The sequence below is a fragment of the Erythrolamprus reginae genome, chromosome 10 (assembly GCF_031021105.1).
Source record: "Erythrolamprus reginae isolate rEryReg1 chromosome 10, rEryReg1.hap1, whole genome shotgun sequence".
NCBI classification, from domain to species: domain Eukaryota; kingdom Metazoa; phylum Chordata; class Lepidosauria; order Squamata; family Dipsadidae; genus Erythrolamprus; species Erythrolamprus reginae.
This window is the reverse complement of record NC_091959.1, coordinates 13,592,752-13,616,944: the sequence shown is the minus strand read 5'-3', so window position 1 is coordinate 13,616,944 and position 24,193 is coordinate 13,592,752. Positions and strand designations below refer to the sequence as shown.

General features: G+C 42.7%; 1 protein-coding gene across 1 annotated transcript in view; it reads right to left on the bottom strand.

The window, feature by feature from the left end:
• The window catches only part of SLCO3A1 (solute carrier organic anion transporter family member 3A1), a 143,739-nt gene that overhangs the window by 3,976 nt on the left and 115,570 nt on the right, over window positions 1-24,193 (bottom strand). Inside the window, exons 4-8 of the mRNA XM_070763511.1 lie at window positions 21,664-21,933; window positions 14,581-14,745; window positions 11,345-11,543; window positions 8,982-9,117; window positions 2,319-2,494 (exon numbers count right to left, since the gene is read on the bottom strand). Coding sequence (XP_070619612.1) covers window positions 2,319-2,494; window positions 8,982-9,117; window positions 11,345-11,543; window positions 14,581-14,745; window positions 21,664-21,933 — 946 coding nt within the window. The remainder of the gene's footprint in view (window positions 1-2,318; window positions 2,495-8,981; window positions 9,118-11,344; window positions 11,544-14,580; window positions 14,746-21,663; window positions 21,934-24,193) is intronic.

Here is a 24,193-nt window from a genome sequence, read left to right as displayed (position 1 = left end):
GAACCTTATTTAACCCTTTAACACATTTAAATGTTTCGATCATGTCCCCCCTTTTCCTTCTGTCCTCCAGACTATACAGATTGAGTTCATTAAGTCTTTCCCGATACGTTTTATGCTTAAGACCTTCCACCATTCTTGTAGCCTGTCTTTGGACCCGTTCAAAGACAGACAGATAGATAGATAGATAGATAGATAGATAGATAGATAGATAGATAGATAGATAGACAGACAGACAGACAGACAGACAGAAAGCTGCTACTGCTGCGTCTGTGCTCCTTGCTTTTTTCCTCTTTCCTCCTTCCTGGTCTCGGACGAGCTTCCCTCTCTCCTGCCCGGCTCCTCTCTAGCCTCACGCGGCCACCTCCCAAGGCCAGGAGAGCTGCGCCGTACCGAAGCAGTCTGGGCTGCAGTCTTTTTCCCCTCGAGAAGCCCTCACTCGGCCCACAGCTGAGATGAAAAGGCATCATGCGGCAATAACAGTTCACTTGAACGATGATGATCATTCAAGCTCCTCCCACCTGGTCACATGGCTGGCAAGCCACTCCTACCCTGTCACATGACCATCAAGCAACACCCACAAAATAAGGCACACCAACAGTGTGACTGGTCAAAATCAGCGTGTGCTGGAGCTGACATAGGGCAATGTCTTGCATGCCCTCATATATGGCTCCATGTACCACCTGCCATAGGTTCGCCCTCACTGGTGTAGGCCCTCTTGATTGGCTCCCCCATTGGGGAAAGAAATATCAAAGTCTTGCAGAAAAAGAGTGATTTGGTGATCTGAGAGTTTAAGCCTCTTGTTCGACCCTTTAAATTCTCTCAAACAATATAAAATATATCCCTTCTAAATTTATCATATTGCAAAACTACCCTATGTTTATATTATTTCTAAACTATTCATATATGCATACGGTTAACCATCAAATTAATAAGTTCAAATAATTGTAAATTCTTACTTATTTATATAAGTACATTCTTACTTATATTCTATTTTAGATTAAAACATTTAATATTTGATAGATAAGAAAATTAATTAACATAGAGAATATAGAGTTAAATTTAATAAGAATATAGAGTATGTATGTTATATTTTTGTATCGATCTGATCATAGTTAGGCTTCTTTCTTTTTTGTATCAGTTAGACTTCTATGATAAGCGGAGCAATGGTAGCTCCTTAAATGTTGAATGTTGTTTCTCCTTTGTTTGTCTTTGAAAAAAATAAAAATAAATTCTCTCAAACAACCCATAACTGAGTGTGCACAGACACAGAACGACACACAGAAATCTCACGCAAAGATGCTGACGCAAGCGAAGATTTGGGAGATTTTCACCAATTTTTTTTTTTTTTTGCTTTTGTGTATGCGAGGAAACAAAAACATTGGCGAAAATCTTCAAAATCTCACATGGGATTTTCCCGGCTGCACATATGCAAAAGTGACATTTTTGGACAGGGAGTCATTGCTCACAGTCACTCATCCCCTTATCACCTCGAGGTTCGATTACTGCAACGCTCTCTACATGGGGCTACCTTTGAAAAGTGTTCGGAAACTCCAGATCGTGCAGAATGCAGCCGCGAGAGCCATCGTGGGGCTTCCCAGATTCGCCCACGTATCTACAACACTCCGTGGCCTGTATTGGCTGCCGATCAGTTTCCGGTCACAATTCAAAGTGTTGGTCATGACCTTTAAAGCCCTACATGGCATTGGACCAGAATACCTCCGGAACCGCCTGCTACCGCACGAATCCCAGCGGCCAATAAGGTCCCACAGAGTTGGCCTTCTCCGGGTCCCGGGCCCCAGGGGAAGAGCCTTCTCTGTGGTGGCCCCGGCCCTATGGAATCAACTCCCCCCCGGAGATTAGAACTGCTCCCACCCTCCTTGTCTTCCGTAAACTACTTAAGACCCACCTATACCGCCAGGCATGGGGGATTTGAGACACCTTTCCCCCAGGCTTATTATAATTTATGTTTGGTGTGTATGTGCTGTTTGGTTTTTAATTATGATAGGGTTTTTAGTTTTTTTAATATTAGATTTGTGCCAGTATAATATTGTTTTTATCGTTGTTGTGAGCCGCCCCGAGTCTTCGGAGAAGGGCGGCATACAAATCTAATAAATTATTATTATTATTATTATTATTATTATTATTATTATTATTATTATTTCACGCCAACGGGAAGCGCTTGCCTGCTGGACATGCGCGCTACCGCGACAGCTTCAGAGGCCGTACTGGTAGCGCCAAAGACGGCAGGCCTTCTCTGCTCTTCTCCCTCGAATGCTTCCTTAGGACTAGCCTCTTGCGCAGCCCGCCAAAGGTCTCACCTGATGAGGATGATGACGGAGGGAGTTTGGGCCATGGCTCCAATCATGCTGCAGACGCACATCACACACAGGAATGTCAGGAAGGCTTCTTGGCATCCTGGGCTGGGGCACTTCCCAGGAAGGACGGTGGCATCCCCGGCTGGGGCCAAGGTGAGGCAGTTGCAGCCAGTGAGATTCTAGGATGGAAGGAAAGAGGTGGTTAAGGGAGAACAGATCCTGTTGCAGGGACCCAACAGGACTTCGTACGTTGTTGAAAACTCACCTTTGCCGCCAGGCATGGGGAAATTGACACCTCCCCTAACTATTTTGGTTTGTGTATGGTTTGATTGGGTTGTGTGGTTATTTTATTATAAGGGTTTAAAAATTGTTTTTTTAAATATTGGATTTGCATATTCAATTCTATGCATGGTATGTATGTATGTATGTTTGGTTTTTATATTAATAGATTTTTAATCATTTGTAATACCAAATTACTATTGTACACTGTTTTATTGTCGCTGTTAGCCACCCCGAGTCTCCGGAGAGGGGCGGCATACAAATCCAATAAGTAAGTAAGTAAGTAAGTGTTGTGGTTCCGTCTGAGGCCCCTCCGGGAACGGCTGACCTTCTGTCGGTTTCCAGCTCAGAGGGAGAGGCTGAGGAACAGGAGGTGCAGACAGACGAGGAGGAGGAATCCCAGGCTGAAGAAGAGGGAGGACAGCCAGAGTCCCACCAGGGGGAGCTCTCCCCAGCAAGCAGCCTGGATTCCTTGGAGGAAAGTGCACAAGCCATAATTGATATGCGACAACGAAGAGCTAATCAGAGACGGAGTCAATTGGCTAGATACTTTAGGCATTAGAGTGGCTGCAGCTGGGTTTGGGTGTGGTGCTCTTGGGAAAGGCTAAAAGGCAGACCCACCCTTCCTGGCTTGTGGAGTTTTATCTTTGAGAGTCGTGGGACCTGGCTGTGAACTTTGGCGTCTTGGAATCCTGGTTTGTGCCTTTGACTATTGAAACCTTGGGGTGTGTGCCAGCAAGAAGCTTGCTGTATTGTCTGGACATCAGGACCCTGCTGTACCATATTATATCCTGTCTGTTGGAAAGAACAGGTTTTCCTCTGTGCTTATTTTTTCCAGTTATAAAATACTTTTGGCTTTTACCAGAGTGTCTGGCTGTTTTTTCCAGTTGGTGTTGAGGTCTGGGGGAACCCAGACAGAACAGTAAGTAAGTAAGTAAGTAAGTAAGTAAGTAAGTAAGTAAGTAAGTAAGTAAGTAAGTAAGTAAGTAAGTAAGTAAGTAAATAAATAAATAAATAAATTTGTACATTGTTTATTACTGTTGTGAGCCGCCTCGAGTTTTCGGAGAGGGGCGGGATACAAATCTAATAAATTATTATTATTATTATTATTATTGTTGTTGTTGTTGTTTTGTTGTTATTGTTATTTATTTTATTACTTAGATTCCTATGCCGCCCTTCTCTGCAGACTCAAGGGCGGCTTACAATAGGAACAATGCAAAAACATATAAGAAATCCAGTAATTAAAACAATCTAAATTTATCTAAAAAATTCTCTGCACACCCCACTACCTTCTAGCATTGATGATGTTACCTAGTTGGATAATGAAACATTTACAAGAGAACAGAGAGTACCAAAGACCATCTGTCCGTCCGACCGACCTATCTACCCATTTGTTTATTGCTTGCTTGCTTGCTTGCTTGCTTGCTTGCTTGCTTGCTTGCTTGCTTAATTAATTAATTAATTAATTAATTAATTAATTAATTAATTACATATTTGGCTTTCTAAGCCACCCTCCTCCATAGACTCAGGGCGGCTCACAAAATAGGAGTAAAATGCAAAAATATAAAAACGAGAAATCCAAGCATAAAAACTGATACTGAAACCCCGGAATTATTAAATACCAAACACCTACATTCATCCTAACCCCAATCCTACACTCATATAATTGGCTGGAGCATGATGCCAGCAACGAAGGCCCCCCTGCCCCCTTACAAAAAGTCTTAATTCTCCTCCTGTCAATATATCTCACTCTCTTTTAGCACTGATGATGTTATCTATTTGGGTAATGAAACATCTGCAAGAGAACAGCTAAGATCAGAGAGCACCAAAGACCCCATCCTCCATCTTCCCCTCCTCCTCTATCTCCTGTCCATCTCTTTCTCCTCCTCCTCTTCCTCTATCTCCTGTCCATCTCTCCTCCTCCTCCTCCTCCTCTATCTCCTGTCCATCTCTTTCTCCTCCTCCTCCTCCTCCTCTTCCTCTTCCCCTATCTCCTGTCCATCTCTCCTCCTCCTCCTCCTCTATCTCCTGTCCATCTCTTTCTCCTCCTCCTCTTCCTCTTCCTCTATCTCCTGTCCATCTCTCCTCCTCCTCCTCCTCTATTTCCTGTCCATCTCTCCTCCTCCTCTTCCTCTATCTCCTGTCCATCTCTCCTCCTCCTCCCCCTCTATTTCCTGTCCATCTCTCCTCCTCCTCTTCCTCTATCTCCTGTCCATCTCTCCTCCTCCTCCTCCTCTATCTCCTGTCCATCTCTTTCTCCTCCTCCTCCTCTTCCTCTTCCTCTACATGGGGCTACCTTTGAAAAGTGTTCGGAAACTTCAGATCGTGCAGAATGCAGCTGCGAGAGCAATTATGGGCTTCTCCAAGTATGCCCATATCACTCCAACACTCCGCAGTCTGCATTGGCTGCCGATCAGTTTCCGGTCACAATTCAAAGTGTTGGTTATGACCTATAAAGCCCTTCATGGCACCGGACCAGAATATCTTCGGGACCGCCTCCTGCCGCACGAATCCCAGCGACCGGTTAGGTCCCACAGAGTTGGCCTTCTCCGGGTCCCGTCGACTAAACAATGTCGTCTGGCGGGACCCAGGGGAAGAGCCTTCTCTGTGGGGGCCCCGACCCTCTGGAACCAGCTCCCCCCTGAGATTAGGATTGCCCCCACCCTCCCTGCCTTTCGTAAACTCCTTAAGACCCACCTTTGCCGTCAGGCATGGGGGAACTAAAACACTTCCCCCTTGCCCATGTTGTTTTGTTGATTGATTGACTGTGTGCCTGTTTTTTATATATACTGCTTTTTATGAGATTATTAATTTCAATTGGAACTGGATGGGTGGGCATTGGATTTGGTATTGTGTACTGTACTGTTTTTTATTATTGTTGTGAGCCGCCCCGAGTTTGCGGAGAGGGGCGGCATATAAATCCAATAAACCTAACCTAACCTAACCTAACCTCTATCTCCTGTCCATCTCTCCTCCTCCTCCTCCTCTATTTCCTGTCCATCTCTCCTCCTCCTCTTCCTCTATCTCCTGTCCATCTCTCCTCCTCCTCCCCCTCTATTTCCTGTCCATCTCTCCTCCTCCTCTTCCTCTATCTCCTGTCCATCTCTCCTCCTCCTCCTCCTCTATCTCCTGTCCATCTCTTTCTCCTCCTCCTCCTCTCCCTCTTCCTCTATTTCCTGTCCATCTCTCCTCCTCCTCTTCCTCTATCTCCTGTCCATCTCTCCTCCTCCTCCTCCTCTATCTCCTGTCCATCTCTTTCTCCTCCTCCTCCTCTTCCTCTATCTCCTGTCCATCTCTCCTCCTCCTCTATCTCCTGTCCATCTCTCCTCCTCCTCCTCCTCTATCTCCTGTCCATCTCTTTCTCCTCCTCCTCCTCTTCCTCTTCCTCTATCTCCTGTCCATCTCTCCTCCTCCCCCTCCTCTATCTACTGTCCATCTCTCCTCCTCCTCTTCCTCTATCTCCTGTCCATCTCTTTCTCCTCCTCCTCCTCCTCCTCTTCCTCTATCTCCTGTCCATCTCTCCTCCTCCTCCTCCTCCTCCTCTATCTCCTGTCCATCTCTCTTCCTCTTCCTCCTCCATCTCCTCCTCCATCTCCTCCTCCTCCTCCTCCTCCTCCATCTTCTTCTCCTCTTGCCTTTCAATACACAGTTGCAATCAAAGTGACTACTCCCCAAAGATGCTGAGAACGATTTTCATTCTTCCCGTAGGTGCTCATTTGAACTGGCTTGCCTTGGACGGTTAGAAATTCAGTAATTGAAAACCAACAGAAGCACGCACCCCTAGCTTGTGCTTCATTAGACAGCTGCAATTGCTTTTCGCAGGACGGAGTTGTGGCAGGTAGGCAGCTAGCTGTGCAATCTGGTGGAATACAGACCCTCCCGCTCCCCCCGAGAAATGGCTGCCAGCAGGACTACAAGACACTTAAGGCCTCCTGGAATGGGAGGCGGGCAGTGGAAGATGGGGGCGTTTAACACCATTCCCTTTTATTTTGCTCATGACGGAATTCAGACAATGAAAGTCTCTTTTGCTGCTTTTCAGGATCCTGGGCTCTCCAGGCTGGGTGAAGTCGCAACTGTCTTTACAGTGATCCCTCGATTTTTGTGGGGGTTGCATTCCCAGACTGCCCGCGAAAGTCGAATTTCCGCGAAGTAGAGACGCGGAAGTAAAAACACCGTTTTTGGCTATGGACAGCCAGAAACTACCCCCACACACCCTTTTCCAAGGCCGGGCTTGAAGTTGGGGGCGGGGAGCGACAAAAGTGTGGAGGCCGGCAAAGATTGTTTTGAATGTCGGCTGCCCCCGCCCCCCCCAGCGCCTCCGGCCTCCTTGCTGCTATCCCCTGCCCGCCCGATCCGCCCCTCTCACCGGCTTTCTTGGGACACGGGTCCTCCTGCAGCAGCGCTGGCGGCTACGGTTTCTCGTCCTCCTCATTCGGCCGCTAGCCGCTCTGAGCGCTTTGAGAATGCCCGCCCTGCCCCTCTCGCAGTCCCTTAGCTGAGAGTGCTTTCATCCCAGCTGATAGCGAGGGGGCTGCAGGAGAGGCGGGGCAGGCGTTCTCACACAGAGAGAGCAAGATAGAAAGGAGAGAGGGAGAGAGAGAGGGAGAAAGAGAGAGAGAGAGAGCAAGAGGGGGGAGATTGGAAGGTAGAGAGAGAGAGAGAGAGAAATGATAGAAAAAAGGGGAGAAAAAAAGAGAAATGAGAAAATGATTGAAGCAGAGAATGACAGGAAAGAGAGAGAAAGAGAGAAAGAAGTGACTCTTGGTGATGACGTATGACGTCATCGGGTGGAAAAAACCGTGGTATAGAAAAAAAACCACGGAGTATTTTTTAATTAATATTTTTTGAAAAAACGTGGTATAGCCGTTTCGCGAAGTTTGAACCCGCGAAAATCGAGGGATCACTGTATTTCGATTCTGAAAAGGATCTAAGGATTCTTGTTTCTTTCTAATTTGGGAGATTTGGTTTACGTCGAGTGAGAACAAAAACAGCTTGATATCCGATCGGTCTGCCACCAAAGCAACCCAGATCTTCCACTGCAAAAGGAGGCTAACCAGTCCATAAAATAGCTTGGGTAGGAGAAATAATTTGTGTTTTTTTTAAATGTCACATTTATTGCACGTCTCTGATGGAAATTAAGGTCATTTGTGAGGTGACATCCTGTTGGGTCCAATCCAACTCTCTGCTCAGGCAGGAAATCCTATACCATTTCAGACAAACGTTTGTCCAGCCACAACTTCTGGAGGCAAGTCGTTCCACTGCTTAATGGTTCTAAGTGTCAGGAAATATCTCCTTAATTCCAGGTTGCTTTCTCTCCTTGTTTAGTTTCCACCCATTGCTTCTTGTCTTATCCTCAGGTGCTTTGGAGAATAGCTCGACTCCCTCTTCTTTGTGGCAACCCTTGAGATACTGGAACACTATCATGTCTCCCCTGGTCCTTCTTTTAATTAAATTAGACATACCTAGTTCCAGCAACTGTTCTTTATATATTTTAGACACATTACTGAAGACTGTGAGAATCATTCGGCGGGGCCTAGGGGAAGAGCCTTCTCTGTGGAGGGCCCGGCCCTCTGGAATCAGCTCCCCCCCCGGAGATTCGCACTGGCCTCCTCGCCTTCCGCAAAAGTTTTAAGGCTCATTTATGCCGCCTGACTTGGGGCCATTAGACTCTTGCCCGCTGGACAATGAAAAAGTTGATCGAATGGAAATGACTGTTTTTTATGGTTTTGGGGTTTTTTAAAAAAGATTTTTAAAAGATTTTAGAGTAGGAATGGTTTAACTGGCTCTTTTTGGGGGTGGAGATACAGGGACAATTAAGAACCAAATTAATCCACATATGTTGCAGCTTCAGATAGAACCATGGGAAAATTAGCGTACCTCTGCACACACACACACACACTTATTTATTTATTTATTTATTTATTTGTTTGCTTATTTATTTATTTGATTGATTGATTGATTTGCCACCCCTCTCCGAAGACTCAGATCAGCTCACAACAACAAAGCACAGTACAAATCCAATGATTAAAAAACAATTTAAAACCCTTGATATAAAAACAGTCATACATCCCAGACAAACCATACATAAAATGGAAACGGCCCGGAGGAATCAATTTCCGCATGCCTGACGTGGTTTTAAGGAGTTTGCAAAAGGCAAGGAGGGTGGGGGCAGTCCTAATTTCCAGGGGGAGTTGATTCCAGAGGGTTGGGGCCACCACAGAGAAGGCTCTTCCCTTGGGTCCTGCCAGACAACATTGTTGTGCCAACTCTGTGGGACCTAACCGGTCGCTGGGATTCGTGCGGCAGAAGGCGGTCCCAGAGATACACAGAGAAAGAGAGAACAGTTGACTGAAATAGATTATAGAAGGGGAAATACTAAAGGATTACCATGTTGGTGCAACCAGCAAAGCAGGCAGATAAGTACGTGATCCCGTCGGTCCCACAGACTGGAGTGAAGGAATCCATTTGACATTTACAGTTGCTATTGCAGGCAGAATGGGGGGCCAAGCTGGAGATGGTGGACCTAGAAAAGAAAAAAGGAAGGGTGGGTGAGTGAGTGGGTAAGGCAGAGGGGCCAATCAACAGGTAGGAAAACCTTTTTAGTTGTAAAGGGCCCAGACTCATCTAGAAATCAAGAGAAAAAGGGAGAGAGGGAGGGAGGAAAGAGAGAGGAAGAAAGGAGAGAGAGAAGAAGGAAGGAAGGAAATAGAGAGAGGAAGGAAAGAGAGGAAGGAAGGAAAGAGAGGAAGGAAGGAAGGAGAGAGAGGAAGGAAGGAGAGAGAGGAAGGAAGGAAGGAGAGAGAGGAAGGACAGATGGAAAGAGAGAGAGGAAGGAAGGAAGATAGGAAGGAAGGAAGGAAAAAGAAGAAGAAAGGAGAAGAGGGAGGAAGGAAGGAAGGAAGGAAAGAGAGGAAGGAAAGAGAGAGGAAGGAAGAAAGGAAAGATAGGAAGAAAGGAAGGGGGGCATTCAAAACACTGCCTGGGTCTGGTTGGGCTTTAGAAAGCTGGAATACCTTCCAGGAGCTCTTCACTTCTCACTGTGAATAGTTGTTGCAGTTGATGCCTGCAGAATAGTCAGCTGTTTTGTAATGTATGTCCACAGGCATCAACTGCAACAACTACTCAAGGTACCCATCAACTAATCAGATTGTTACAACACAGACAACCAACCCACTTGCAGCACTCCACACCCACCCACCAGTATTTATAGAGGGATGGCAGCTCTGACCATGCTTTGTTCTCCCTAGCACGAAGCCGAAAGCACCAGCCTGAAGATGGCGAATGGGACCTCGTTGAAACGTCGCCAGGAATGTCTGACACTTACACGGGAAGAAACCTGAATATGCCAAGACCTTCATACATATAAATTACATATACATACATACATATGTAAAGGAAATCACGGATGCATGTGCAGCTGCGCACCCATAACATACCCCTGTGTGAGATTTAGCTTCTGCGCATGCGTAAGAAGCCAAATCTCACATGAGGATGTGCGTGAGAGCGAACTTTCGGCTATTTTCGCTGATTTTTTGCTTCTAAGCAGAAACAAAAATACAGTGGTACCTCATCTTACGAACTTTTCGAGATACGAACCTGGTGTTTAAGATTTTTTTGCCTCTTCTTCTGAACTATTTTCACCTTATGAACCCAAGCTGCCGCTGCTGGGATGCCCCGCCTCCAGACTTCCGTTGCCAGCCAAAGCACTGGGATTCCCCTGAGCCTCCTTTCACTGGGAATCCCCGCCTCCGGACTTCCGTTGCCAGCTGAACCGCCCGTTCTTGTGCTGCTGGGATTCCCTTGAGGCCCCCCTCGCTGGGATTCCCTTCATTTTTGTCGGCACTGCTTTGAATCCCAGTGAGGGGAGCCTCAGGGAAATCCCAGCATCGCAAGAACGGGTGCTTCAACTGGCAACGGAAATCCAGAGGCGGGGCATCCCAGCGGCGCAAGGCAAAAGGGGTGAGATTTGGGATTGCACACATTATTCGCTTTTACATTGATTCCTATGGGAAATATTGTTTCATCTTACGAACGTTTCTACTTATGGACCTCGTCACAGAACGAATTAAGTTCGTAAGACAAGGTAGCACTGTATAGGCAAAAATAGACGAAATCTCGCTCTTGCACATGTCTTTGCATGAGGCTTGGTTTGCTGCGCATGTGCAGAAGCCAAATCTCATGCCGACGGGTGCACGCCAGCGCCCGCAACGGCCTCTGAGGGAGCTCCAGTAGCAGGTGAAAAGAGTGGCCCTTCACTGATATACAGTGTTCCCTCGGTTTTTGCGGGGGATGCGTTCCGAGACCGCCCGCGAAAGTCAAATTTCCACGAAGTAGAGATGCGGAAGTAAATACACCATTTTTGGCTATGGACAGTATCACAAACCATCCCTTAACACTTTAAACCTCTAAATTACAATTTCCCATTCCCTTAACAACCATTTACTCACCATTATTACTGGTACTCACCGTTGAATAAGACACTTAGTGATCCTGATATTTATAAACATAATTATTTATTAACAATAATTATTTTTTTTGTTATTTATTTGCAAAAATTATTAGTTTGGCGATGATGTATGATGTCATCGGGCAGGAAAAAACCGTGGTATAGAAAAAACCCCGCAAACTATTTTTTTATTAATATTTTTTGAAAAACCGTGGTATAGGCTATTCGCGAAGTTCGAACCCGCGAAAATCGAGGGAACACTGTATTACCATCAAGGGGGTAAACTTTTCTCTCTTGTACTCACTTGTTTCCATAGGGAACAGTAATGCCAGCCACGGGCCCCGTGTCGCAGCCCAGGAAGAGGAAAGAAACGTAGCATGCCGTGGACACCAGGCTGACCAACATGGCCATCTGAATGGCACCCAGGGCGGAAAGGCTTAGCTTCTTCACTAAGAGGCCTCCTAGGAAGATGCCCAGACATGCGCATGGAATAGCCGTCATGCCTGTAAAGGGAACGGAAAGTTACAAAGGGTTAGATTTTGAATTTTTATCCTGGTCCCAGCTCAAGAGACTTCGTTGGTTCTTAAGTGTTGTGTTTGGGCCTGGGCCAGCTGTTGCTCCCACAGATGGGAGAGACGTGGCACACACTGAATGCGAAAGCCTGGCTGACAGCCAGGAAGATGTGGCAGACAGCCAGGAGGACGAGGCCACTAGGGCGCAGGATTCAGCAGACAGCCCAGGGGATTTAGCATGCAGTCCCTCAGACAGTCTTTCGTCTCTGGATTCTTCTGTAGATCAATATATTGATCTGCGTAGCCAAAGAGCTATGCAAAGAAGGGATCGCTTTAAGGAGTATTACAAGTCATTATAGGAGCACCTGGGCTGGGTGTGGTTCTTATACTGAGGGCTTAATGAGGGCTAAAGGTATAAAAGGGAACAACGGCCCAAGGCAAACTGTGGCTGTTTATCTGTGTTATTTTGTGGTTCCTGCTCTGAAATTTCTGTTCCGTGCCGTTGGAGTTTGCAACCCAGCTTTTTCAGACAAGTGGGAGGTGAAAACTCTCGGACTTGATGTTTGCTTCAAAGATGCAAAAGGACTCCTGAAACGTCTTTGCTCATTCCAGGTTGTCTTTGTTTGTTTTTTCCTGTGTTTTTGTATGCGACTGAAGTAAGCCTTGCACTATCATTGTTTTTGGACACTAAGAATTGTTTTGAGTAACCCCTTTTTGTTTATTTAATACAAGTTTGCTGATTAGCAGAGCACGTGTGTGTTTGATTTCTTTTCCTTGGACTATTACGCATTGCCTGAGCCAGTCAGGCAGAACATTAAGTATCAAGGTGTTCCGACCTAGGATTCCACAAATCATGGAGCAGACCTCCTTGTCCTGATAACGCCCCCCCTTTTATTAAGTGAATTCTACTCTTTTCCATCCAGCAAAGTCTTTCCAGGGTAAATTTACAGTCACAGATCTTATCTGGCTTGGAGAGCTGCTAAACCAATTTCTTCCAAAACTTGGCAAAGAGTCTCTGAGAGTCATCAATCAATAAAGTGAACTAATTGTCTCCTGCAAAGCCCCCTCCCCTTTCGCTCCTCTTTTATTCCCTATGGGAGGGGCAAATTCATTGTCCACCTGTGGCCTTACTCCCAAGTAGACCCTTGTTCCTCAGCTGTTCCCTTCTCCTGACAGCTCTGTGCATTCACTCATCGGGAACAGGCTCCAGCTATTCTTCTGCCCCATTTATCTCTGATTCCGGAGGTAGCTGATAACTGTCTAACGGCCCTGGCCCCCTCTCTGCCTCGGATGCAGAGCCCTCGTCAGAGCCTTCCCCAAACTCCAGGGCTGGCCCATGTTCCTCCTCAACCTCCTCACTGTCTGAATCTGCTGCAAGCTCTGCTGGCAAACCAAGAACACAAGAGTGGAAACATTGGCAGCCCTCTTTGTTTCAACTTGTCATTAGAGTAAAAGGGGAGGAGTTATTTTTGAATGGGTTAGATGGGGAAGCAAAACTTCTATGATTCTGCTGAAGGCCATGGGAACCTGGAATCTGTTCATCACAGCAGGTGTGGAGTTGAAGCAGATGGTTCCTATAACTATGAGGACCAGTGATGGGCTCCTACAGGTATGGTCAGGTATGCAGAACCGGTAGAAAGTTTTTGAATTTTTTTTCTTTTTTCCCATTCTGGGTTCTGGGTTTGTTTTTCCTATTGCAGTAAATGAGGTTGAATGTGTATAATTTTCTTAGAAGAGCTGTGTGTATGTGTATAATTTTCTTAGAAGAGCTGTGTGTTTATATAGTATATTTTTTTGTGCCTGTGTGTAACATGTATGTGCACATCTGGCATATCTACACAGAATTAAACAATATATTTTGGATGTTCAGTCATAGAAAATAGAGAGGGAAATTGTATCTCTTGGAGGCGAGGAGAGGCCAGGCACCCTAACCCTAACCCTTGACAAGAGTGACGTCAAGTTGGCCACCTTTAAGCCAGTCACATGACCTTTAAGCCACTCCTGGTCACATGATTGTCAAGCGGCACCCACCTTGTCACATGACCTGCAAGCCACACCCACAAAATAAGCCACACCCACATTGTGGTAATTAAAAATTATTTCAGCCCTTCACTGATGAGAACCTTTTTTTTACATGGATTATGTGAGAGGTTGGGGGGTTGGGTTTGAAAAGCATTGTTTTATTCTATGCACTGAGGTTTAGAGTTAGTTTTGCTTTGACTTTACTATTCATTCATTCATTCATTCATTCATTCATTCATTCATTCCAAAATTTCTTTATTATGTTTTCACATATAATTCAACTCACAATTTACTCCGTTTTACAGATTATAAACCATCTCTGTTAACGTTCTTATAGTATATTTTTTTACCTGTTACATTCCATTGTGTACTTAAACTTTGCACAATAATTTTCCAATATTTATAACATTCACTAAATGATAAATAAAACTATTTACAAGGTAGCTGTGGTTTATTTCAATTGTACTGTTGCTTCATATTCTATTATTTCTATATTCTCTTTTGAACCCATTCATGCCATTTTTGCCATGTTCGTTTTGATTCCATGATTCCATGATTCTTCATTCATTCATTCATTCATTCATTCATTCATTCATTCATTCATTCATTCATTCATTCATTCATTTGACTTTTTTATGCTGCCCTTCTCCTTAGACTCAGGGCGGCTTACAACATGTTAGCAATAACACTCTTTAACATAGCCGGCATATGTCCCCTACAATCAGGGTCCTCATTTTACCCACCTCGGAAGGACGAGTCAACCTTGACCCAGTGACGAGATTTGAACCGCTGACCTGCAGATCTAGTAGTCAACTATCCTGCAGTACTGCACTCTACCCACTGCGCCACCTCGACGCCCTATGCAAGTGATTTCAATAAACAGTAAGGAATTTTGGAAACAGAAGGATCCTGGACTCTTATTTGGATTCTCGAGCTGGATGTTGACCCTTAGGTTCTATCTTTGACCAGAGGGGAAACGATTGATTTCTTCTGGTTAATAACTCACCTAATAACTGGTTGGCTGATGACGTTGTGAGATTGAACTGCTGTTCTAGGTACTTGCCAAGAAAGGCTGCAAAACCGGCCACCACCGCGATCTCCATGCAAGCCGCAAGAACGATGCAGGTGAACACCGGATTGGACAACAGGTGCTTAGTTACCTTTGGGATCACTGGAAAGAATGGAGAGACAATTTCACAAAGGATGCTTGGCTGCATAGCTAGAGGTATAACAAGCAGGAAGAGGGAGATTGTGATCCCCTTATATAGAGTGCTGGTGAGACCACATTTGGAATACTGTGTTCAGTTCCGGAGACCTCACCTACAAAAAGATATTGACAAAATTGAACGGGTCCAAAGACGGGCTACAAGAATGGTGGAAGGTCTTAAGCATAAAACTTATCAGGAAAGACTCAATGAACTCAATCTGTATAGTCTGGAGGACAAAAGGAAAAGGGGGGACATGATCGAAACATTTAAATATGTTAAAGGGTTAAATAAGGTTCAGGAGGGAAGTGTTTTTAATAGGAAAGTGAAAACAAGAACAAGGGGACACAATCTGATGTTAGTTGGGGGAAAGATATTAAAAATAATCTTTAAAAACCCCAATTTAAAGAACCAATCATACATACAAGCATACCATGTATAAATTCTATAAGCCTAGGGGGAAGGGAAAATTTCAATTCCCCCATGCCTGACGACAGAGGTGGGTTTTAAGGAGCTTGCGAAAGGCATTATCCATTTTAGCACAGTCGTATTTTTTAAAAAAATTTGAAACTTTCCATAGGTGAATTGGAGTTTTCCCAGCACTGTGCGTATGCGAGTCTTGATGCTGTAGTAATGTCTAGGATGAGATATTTAATGTTCTTATTATATTAATTTTTGAATATTACCAGTAGTAAGCGCTCCGGGGTGAACTGTTATTTCTTGTAGCTAATTGTGTATTTTGGATCAATATTTTCTTGCTTCGTGACATAACCACCACATATGAAAGAAGATGTCTTTTCATTCTCCTAAATTTACTATTGGAGCATTTATTGATTTCCATATTTAGGTTATTGGTTGAAATTAGCTTTACTAGATAAATGGTCAAAGCAATGGAAACTGCAGTTTAATGTTTCCAAATGTAAAATAATGCACTTGGGGAAAAGGAATCCTCAATCTGAGTATTGCATTGGCAGTTCTGTGTTAGCAAAAACTTCAGAAGAGAAGGATTTAGGGGTAGTGATTTCTGACAGTATCAAAATGGGTGAGCAGTGTGGTCGGGCGGTAGGAAAAGCAAGTAGGATGCTTGGCTGCATAGCTAGAGGTATAACAAGCAGGAAGAGGGAGATTGTGATCCCCTTATATAGAGCGCTGGTGAGACCACATTTGGAGTACTGTGTTCAGTTCTGGAGACCTCACCTACAAAAAGATATTGACAAAATTGAACGGGTCCAAAGACGGGCTACAAGAATGGTGGAAGGTCTTAAGCATAAAACATATCAGGAAAGACTTAATGAACTCAATCTGTATAGTCTGGAGGAAAGAAGGAAAAGGGGGGACATGATCGAAACATTTAAATATGTTAAAGGGTTAAATAAGGTTCAGGAAGGAAGTGTTTTTAATAGGAAAGTGAACACAAGAACAAGGGGACACAATCTGAAGTTAGTTGGGGGAATGATCAAAGGCAACATGAGAAAATATTATTTTACTGAAAGAGTAGTAGATCCTTGGAACAAACTTCCAGCAGACGTGGTTGGTAAATCCACAGTAACTGAATTTAAACATGCCTGGGATAAACATATATCCATTGTAAGATAAAATACAGGAAATAGTATAAGGGCAGACTAGATGGACCATGAGGTCTTTTTCTGCCGTCAGTCTTCTATGTTTCTATGTTTCTAAATTTCCCTCTTTTTCTTTGCTATTGTTAGCTGTTGAAATATTTCTACCCCAATTTCTTGTTAAAAGGTATTCATAGCAGTTGAAGGACAGTTCACAATCCATCCAAAAATAACTAGATCAACGTAGCAACAGCAGTAGAAAAAAAAATCACCAAAGAGATTTTTTTTTAAACTAGTTCTCATTGAAGAGTATAAAAGAGAATTTTCCTTTGAAATGTAAAGGACATTTAAGAAGTATGACAAATTCTGGAGATATTCTCAAGGACGGAATGCGATTTCTTTGCCCTCCTCAATTTTTCTCTCTCTTAAAAGTTTTAAACAAGAAATGAAAACTAATGCCAATGAATATAAAAGGGGAAAAAAAGAGATTGAAGCCAAAAAGTAGAAAAGAAATATTAAAAATGACTTCCGATCTTCAGAGCAGTTATAAATATAAATATATTTAACCTCTAAAGTTACTCCACAGTCTTTCCCTCTCTGTAATCTATCCTATCAGCAAAACTATATTTTTTTTCATTTTTACATTAAATGGCTATGAAAGGCTTTTAATCACCAATAAATTAGTCCCCCCCCCCCTAAATTCCTCAATTTCAGCAAAATCTGAACTTCACCAGGATAGGATAAGATGGGATGGGATGGGATGGGATAGAATAAGAATAAGAATAAGAATAAGAGTAGAGTAGAGTAGAGTAGAGTAGAGTAGAGTAGAGTAGAGTAGAGTAGAGTAGAGTAGAGTAGAGTAGAGTAGAGTAGAATAGAATAGAATTCTTGACTGGCCAAGTGTGATTGGAAACACAAGGAATTTGTCTTTGGTGCCTATGCTCTCAGTGTGCATAAAAGAAAATATATATTTGTCAGGAATCATGAAGTACAACACTTAATGATTGTCATGGGGTCTAAATAAGCAATCAGAAAACAATCAATATTAATATAAATCATAAGGCTACAGGCAACAAGTTAAAGTCATACAGTCATAAGTGGGAGGAAATGGATGATAGGAATGAGGAGAAAAAACTAGTAGTAATAGTAGTGCAGACTTAGTAAATAGTTTGACAGTGTGGAGGGAATTACAGCATTTGTTTAGCAGAGTGATGGGGTTCGGGGAAAAACTGTTCTTGTGTCTAGCTGTCTTGGTGTGCAGTGCTCTGTAGCGACGTTTTGAGGGTATGAGTTGAAACAGTTTATGTCTAGGATGCGAGGGGTCCATAAATATTTTCACAGCCCTCTTTTTCACTAATGGGTGGTCTTGGAACGCATTCCCCGTGAAAAACGAGGGGTCACTGCAGTTTATATTGATTGTTTCCTGACTGCTTTTTTGTACAATCATTAAGGGTTGAACCTCATGAGTCTTGACAAATGTATATTTTCTTTTATGTACACTGAGAGCATCTGCACCATAGACAAATTCCTTCTGTGCCCAATCACACTTGGCCAATAAGGAATTCTATTCTATTCTATTCTATTCCATTCCATTCCATTCTATTCTATTTTCGGAGAGTATCTGCACCAAAGACAAATTCCTTGTGTGCCCAATCATACTTGGCCAATAAAGAATTCTATTCTATTCTATTCTATTCTATTCTGTTCTATTTTCACTGAAAGCTATAAAGCATGGTGTAGCTGTAGTTTTAGCTGTAGTTTTTTTTAATGTATTAGATTTGTTTTGTATGCTTTGTTTCTATATTTATTCTGTAAGTTTTCGGAGAAGGCCGGCATACAAATCTAATTATTATTATTATTATTATTATTATTATTATTATTATTATTATTATTATTATTAATATTATTAATAATAATAATAATCATCATCATCATCTCATTTGTGTTGTACTGACGACAACAACAATAATAATAATCTCATTTGTGTTGTACTGATGACGACAACAACAACAACAATAATAATAATAGCTATCTATGATCTGTGTCTGGGGACATGATCGAAACATTTAAATATTTCATTCATTTATTTATTTCATTTATTTAGATTTGTATGCCGCCCCTCTCCGCAGACCCTTTAAATATATTAAAGGGTTAAATAAGGTCCAGGAGGGAAGTGTTTTTAATAGGAAAGTGAACACAAGAACAAGGGGACACAATCTGAAGTTAGTTGGGGGAAAGATCAAAAGCAACATGAGAAAATATTATTTTAGTGAAAGAGTAGTAGATCCTTGGAACAAACTTCCAGCAGACGTAGTAGATAAATCCACAGTAACTGAATTTAAACATGCCTGGGATAAACATATATCCATCCTAAGATAAAATACAGGAAATAGTATAAGGGCAGACTTGATGGACCATGAGGTCTTTTTCTGCTGTCAGACTTCTATGTTTGTATGTTTCTATGTTTCTATAACCCACTGCCAATCCAACTGACCTGGTCTATTAAGAGGTACACAGGCCCATCTAGTGATGATTGCTGAATGCATTACATGGATAATTAAGTTTGATTTTGATAACTGGGTCAATAGCACAAAACATATGGCCGTGTGAAAGACAACCAGAAGTCACTGTTTTTAACGCCATTGTAATTTCAAACAGTCACTAAATAAACTTATATAAATTTATAAATCAAGGACTCCCCGTAGTTCAGTATACCTGTGGCTCAGATGAAAAAAGTAATCTCTTTGGTTGGTTCTAAAAAGAAGTCACCAGAGCAACCACAATTTTGTCACAGTGACCTTTCAAGTGGCGGCGTGGTGACACATACCCATCATGGGATGAGAGCAACAGGCTATTTGATCCTAGAGACAAAGGCTCTACTTGCAAAGGATCACAGGTTTCCATGAAAACAAATGCAAAGCCTGCTTGCTGGGTCAAGCCAAGGTCATCCAAGAAGGCGAACCAGATTCAGTTGTGCTTTCAGTGTTCAAGATTAGTGCAAAAGGCTTTATAATAATAATAATAATAATAATAATAATAATAATAATAATAAAAAATAATAAATAATAAATAATAATTTATTAGGTTTGTATGCCGCCCCTCTCCATGGACTCGGAGTGGCTCACAACAAAATAACACAGTATAACAAATCTAATATTAAAAAACATTTAAAACCCAACATTAAAACTATGCAACACAATCATTCCATGTATAAACTATATATGCCTGGGGGTATCTTAATTCCCCCATGCCTGGTGACATAGGTGGGTCTTTAGCAATTTAAAAAAAGGCAAGAGTACAAGTGCATAAGGGGCGAGTACAAGTGCACTAGAGTGCCTTCCGTCCCCTGTCCTATTGCTCTCCTATATCTCCTATACCTTTCTTCTATTCCTATATCTCTTCTTCTATTCTTTCATTGATATGTTCTATTACTTTATCTTCTTTTCTATTATTTCTTAGATATATTTTACTATGAGTATCTCCTCTATAACCTTCATCATGTATTTTACTATGTGTATATAGATATATACCCACTAAAACCCTCATTGTGTAGTGGACAAAATAAATAAATAAATAAAATAAATAAATAAGGAGGGTGGGGGCGGTTCTAGTCTCTGGGGGGAGTTGATTCCAGAGGGCCGGGGCTGCCACAGAGAAGGCTCCTCCCCTGGGTCCCGCGAGACGGCATTGCTTAGTCGATGGGACCCAGAGAAGGCCAAGTCTGTGGGACCTTATTGGCCGCTGGGATTCATGCGGCAGAAGGCGGTTCCGGAGATATTCTGGTCCGATGCCATGTAGGGCTTCATAGGTCATTACCAACACTTTGAATTGTGACCGGAAACTGATCAGGAGCCAGTGCAGGTCCCCCCCCAAATCAAACAGTTGGTAGAATCACTATTTAAGGGAAAGAAGTTAATTGTGCAAGGCAATCGAAGATCTGCATCAGGTGATGAATCCAGCTGTGAAAATATCTATGGACCCTTCACATCGTGGACGCAAATCGTTTCAACACCTACCTTCAAAAGACACTACAGGGCACTGCACACCAGAACAGCTAGACCCCGGGACAGTTTTTTCTTTTGCTCTGCTTAATAACTAATTACCACAACACTGTCAAATAATTTACTAAGACTGTATCACTATAATTCTTCTCCTCGTCACTGGTATCTCTCTCTTTCCCACTTATTATTACCATGTTTCTTGCGTCTTTCAATTTATATTGTGTTTTTTACCTGTTTCCTAGGACACTTTGATAGCTTATTAGTAACCCTGACTGTCACTAAGTTTTGTATCTTTTTATTCTTGATGAATGTATTTTATTCTCTTTATGAGAGCGTATGCAGCAAAGACAAATTCCTCGCGGATCCAATCACACTTGGCCAATAAAGAATTATATTCCACTCCACTCCTCTCCTCTCTCCTCTATTCAATTTTATCTATCTATCTATCTATCTATCTATCTATCTATCTATCTATCTATCTATCTATCTATCTATCATCTATCTATCTATCTATCTATCTATCTATCTATCTATCTATCTATCTATCTATCTATGTAATCTATCTATCTATCTTATCTATCTATCTATCTATCTATCTATCTATCTATCTATCTATCTATCTATCTATGTAATCTATCTATCTTATCTATCTATGTATCTATGTATCTATCTATGTATCTATCTATGTATCTATGTATCTATGTATCTATCTATCTATCTATCTATCTATCTATCTATCTATCTATCTATCTATCTATCTATCTATCTATCTATCTATCTATCTAATCTATCTATCTATCTATCTATCTATCTATCTATCTATCTATCTATCTATCTATCTATCTAATCTATCTATCTATCTTATCTTATCTATCTATCTATCTATCTATCTATCTATCTATCTATCTATCTATCTAATTAATTAATTAATTTTTATACCGCCCCTCTCCGTAGACTCGGGGCGGCTCACAACAGTAATAGAAAAACAATGTACAATGCAAATCCAATAATTAAAACTAAAAACCCATAATTTAAGAAAACATACACACAACATACCATACATAAACAGTATAGGCCTGGTGAAGTTATCTCAGTTCCCCCATGCCTGACGGCAGAGGTGGGTTTTAAGGAGCTTACGAAAGGCCATTTTCTATTCTATTCTATTCCATTCCATTTGTTCTATTCTATTGTATTGTATTGTATTGCATTCCATTGTTCGACTCTACCCTACCCTACCCTATCTATTCATTTTTCTATTCTACTCTACTCTATTCACCTGTTGGCTCCCGCAAAAGCCACCTGGGCTATGAAGGAAGTGCGTCACCTCTCAGCTGCTGGAAGCAAGATGGATCATCATCGTTGGCTTCCATGGAGTGCGGTGGGAGAATCCCATTGCTTGGCTTTGGCCTTTCATAGTCCCCTTCTGGCAACATGGCTTCCTCTACCTCGGCTATGTGCTCCGGCCGGGGGCTCAGGGACTGTGGGAATCCAAACATCGGGAGAGACGAGAAGAAAAGTAAGGCACCACAGAGCAAGAAGCCAGCCCACCATGCGCCAATCCACCGAGGGTCATCAGGGGTGATGTCCAGCTTGCCTGCAAAGAACAAAGAGATGAGGACTTTTAGTAATGTGCACTGAAAGTTTGTTTGCTGCTGGAAATGAAACTGATTGTAACTATTGCTACACTGAAGAAATAATCTACTTGTGGTATTGTGTATATATTATTATGTTTATAAAGAAGTTAATGAACCCAGCTGGATCAGTTATCTGTGGATTATTATTATTATTTATTAGATTTGTATGCCGCCCCTCTCTGCAGACTCGGGGCGGCTCACAGCAGTAGCAAAAACAATATACATTGACAAATCTAATAATTCAAAATCTAAAATAACACTTGTACATTTAAAAATCTAAAAGCAAAAAACCCCAATATAAAAAACATACATACAGTCATATCATGCACTAAACTACATAGGCAGAGGGAGATGTCTCAGTTCCCCCACGCTTGACGACAGAGATGGGTTTTAAGGAGTTTACGAAAGGCAAGGAGGGTAGGGGCAGTTCTAATCTCTGGAGGGAGTTGATTCCAGAGGGTCGGGGCCGCCCCAGAGAAGGCTCTTCCCCTGGGTCTTGCCAGACGACATTGTTTAGTCGACGGGACCCGGAGAAGACCAACTCTGGTTTTGATTTATTCAACAAACTCTGATAGACAAGGACATCAGCAGGTGAAAACTAGTTGGCTAAGAAGAGATTGGACAACATTTTTTTTTGGGGGGGGGGTTAATGCTTGAGCAAGGGGTTGGACTAGAAGACCTCCAAGGTTGCTTCCAACTCTTTCCTTCTGTTATTTATTCCACCAGTGCACAAGAGAGTAGAGCGCTGGTGAGACCCCATTTGGAATACCGTGTCCAGTTCTGGAGACCTCACCTACAAAAATATGATAAAATTGAACGGGTCCAAAGACGGGCTACAAGAATGGTGGAAGGTCTTAAGCATAAAACGTATCAGGAAAGACTTCATGAACTCGATCTGTATAGTCTGGAGGACAGAAGGGAAAGGGGGGACATGATCGAAACATTTAAATATGTTAAAGGGTTAAATAAGGTTCAGGAGGGAAGTGTTTTTAATAGGAAAGTTAACACAAGAACCAGGGTACACAATCTGAGGTTAGTTGGGGGAGAGATCAGAAGCAAAGTGAGAAAATATTATTTGACTGAAAGAGTAGTAGATGCTTGGAACAAACTTCCAGCAGACATGGTTAGTAAATCCACAGGAACTGAATTTAAACATGCCTGGGATAAACATATGTCCATCCTAAGAAAAAATGCAGGAAATAGTATAAAGGCAGACTAGATGGACCATGAGGTCTTTTTCTGTCCTAAATCTTCCATGTTTCTAAGAGAAGGGGAAATAATAAAACATGTGCTGGGCCATAACATGGAAATGATTGGTTTTTTAAAAAAAAATCTGCAATTTGCACTACCAATCATGTTTAAAAATAATGAGGCTATTGGCACCGGGTTGCTGCTATCAGTTTTGTTTTAAGCGCTGTATTTCAGGCGTTGTGAAAACAACCACCACTGGGAATCCATAGAAAGGAAGTCAGTATGATATTTAGCTGGTGGGTAGCTTGGATTTTCTTCAGTGGAGTGTTTCCAGCAACAAATTTATTTTTGCAATTGCTTTTGGAATTTGCAGAGGCGCTTAGCTGTCACGTCAATGAAGACTCACTCATGCAGGGCAAAGGTTAAATCATAGCAATTGGACCAATCTTAGCTGCCAGTACCTTCCTCTTGAGATTCTCTCAAATTTCCCCATAACTTTGTTCATCTTTATCTCTTTCCGCACATTAAGGTGGGGAAGATGGAAGGGAAAATGGCAAAGCCAACTAGATATTGCCAACTCGGCATGGCCATCTCTCTGTGGAACATCTTTCGGCTGTGGCGAGGGGGGCGTTTGCCCAGGTTCGCCTGGTGCACCAGTTGCGGCCCTATTTGGACCGGGAGTCACTGCTCACAGTCACTCATGCCCTCATCACCTCGAGGCTCGACTACTGTAACGCTCTCTACATGGGGCTACCTTTGAAGAGTGTTCGGAAACTTCAGATCGTGCAGAATGCAGCTGCGAGAGCAATCATGGGCTTTCCCAAATATGCCCATGTCACACCAACACTCCGCAGTCTGCATTGGTTGCCGATCAGTTTCCGGTCACAATTCAAAGTGTTGGTTATGACCTATAAAGCCCTTCATGGCATCGGACCAGGTTATCTCCAGGACCGCCTTCTGCCACACGAATCCCAGTGACCCATTAGGTCCCACAAAGTTGGCCTTCTCCGGGTCCCGTCAACTAAACAA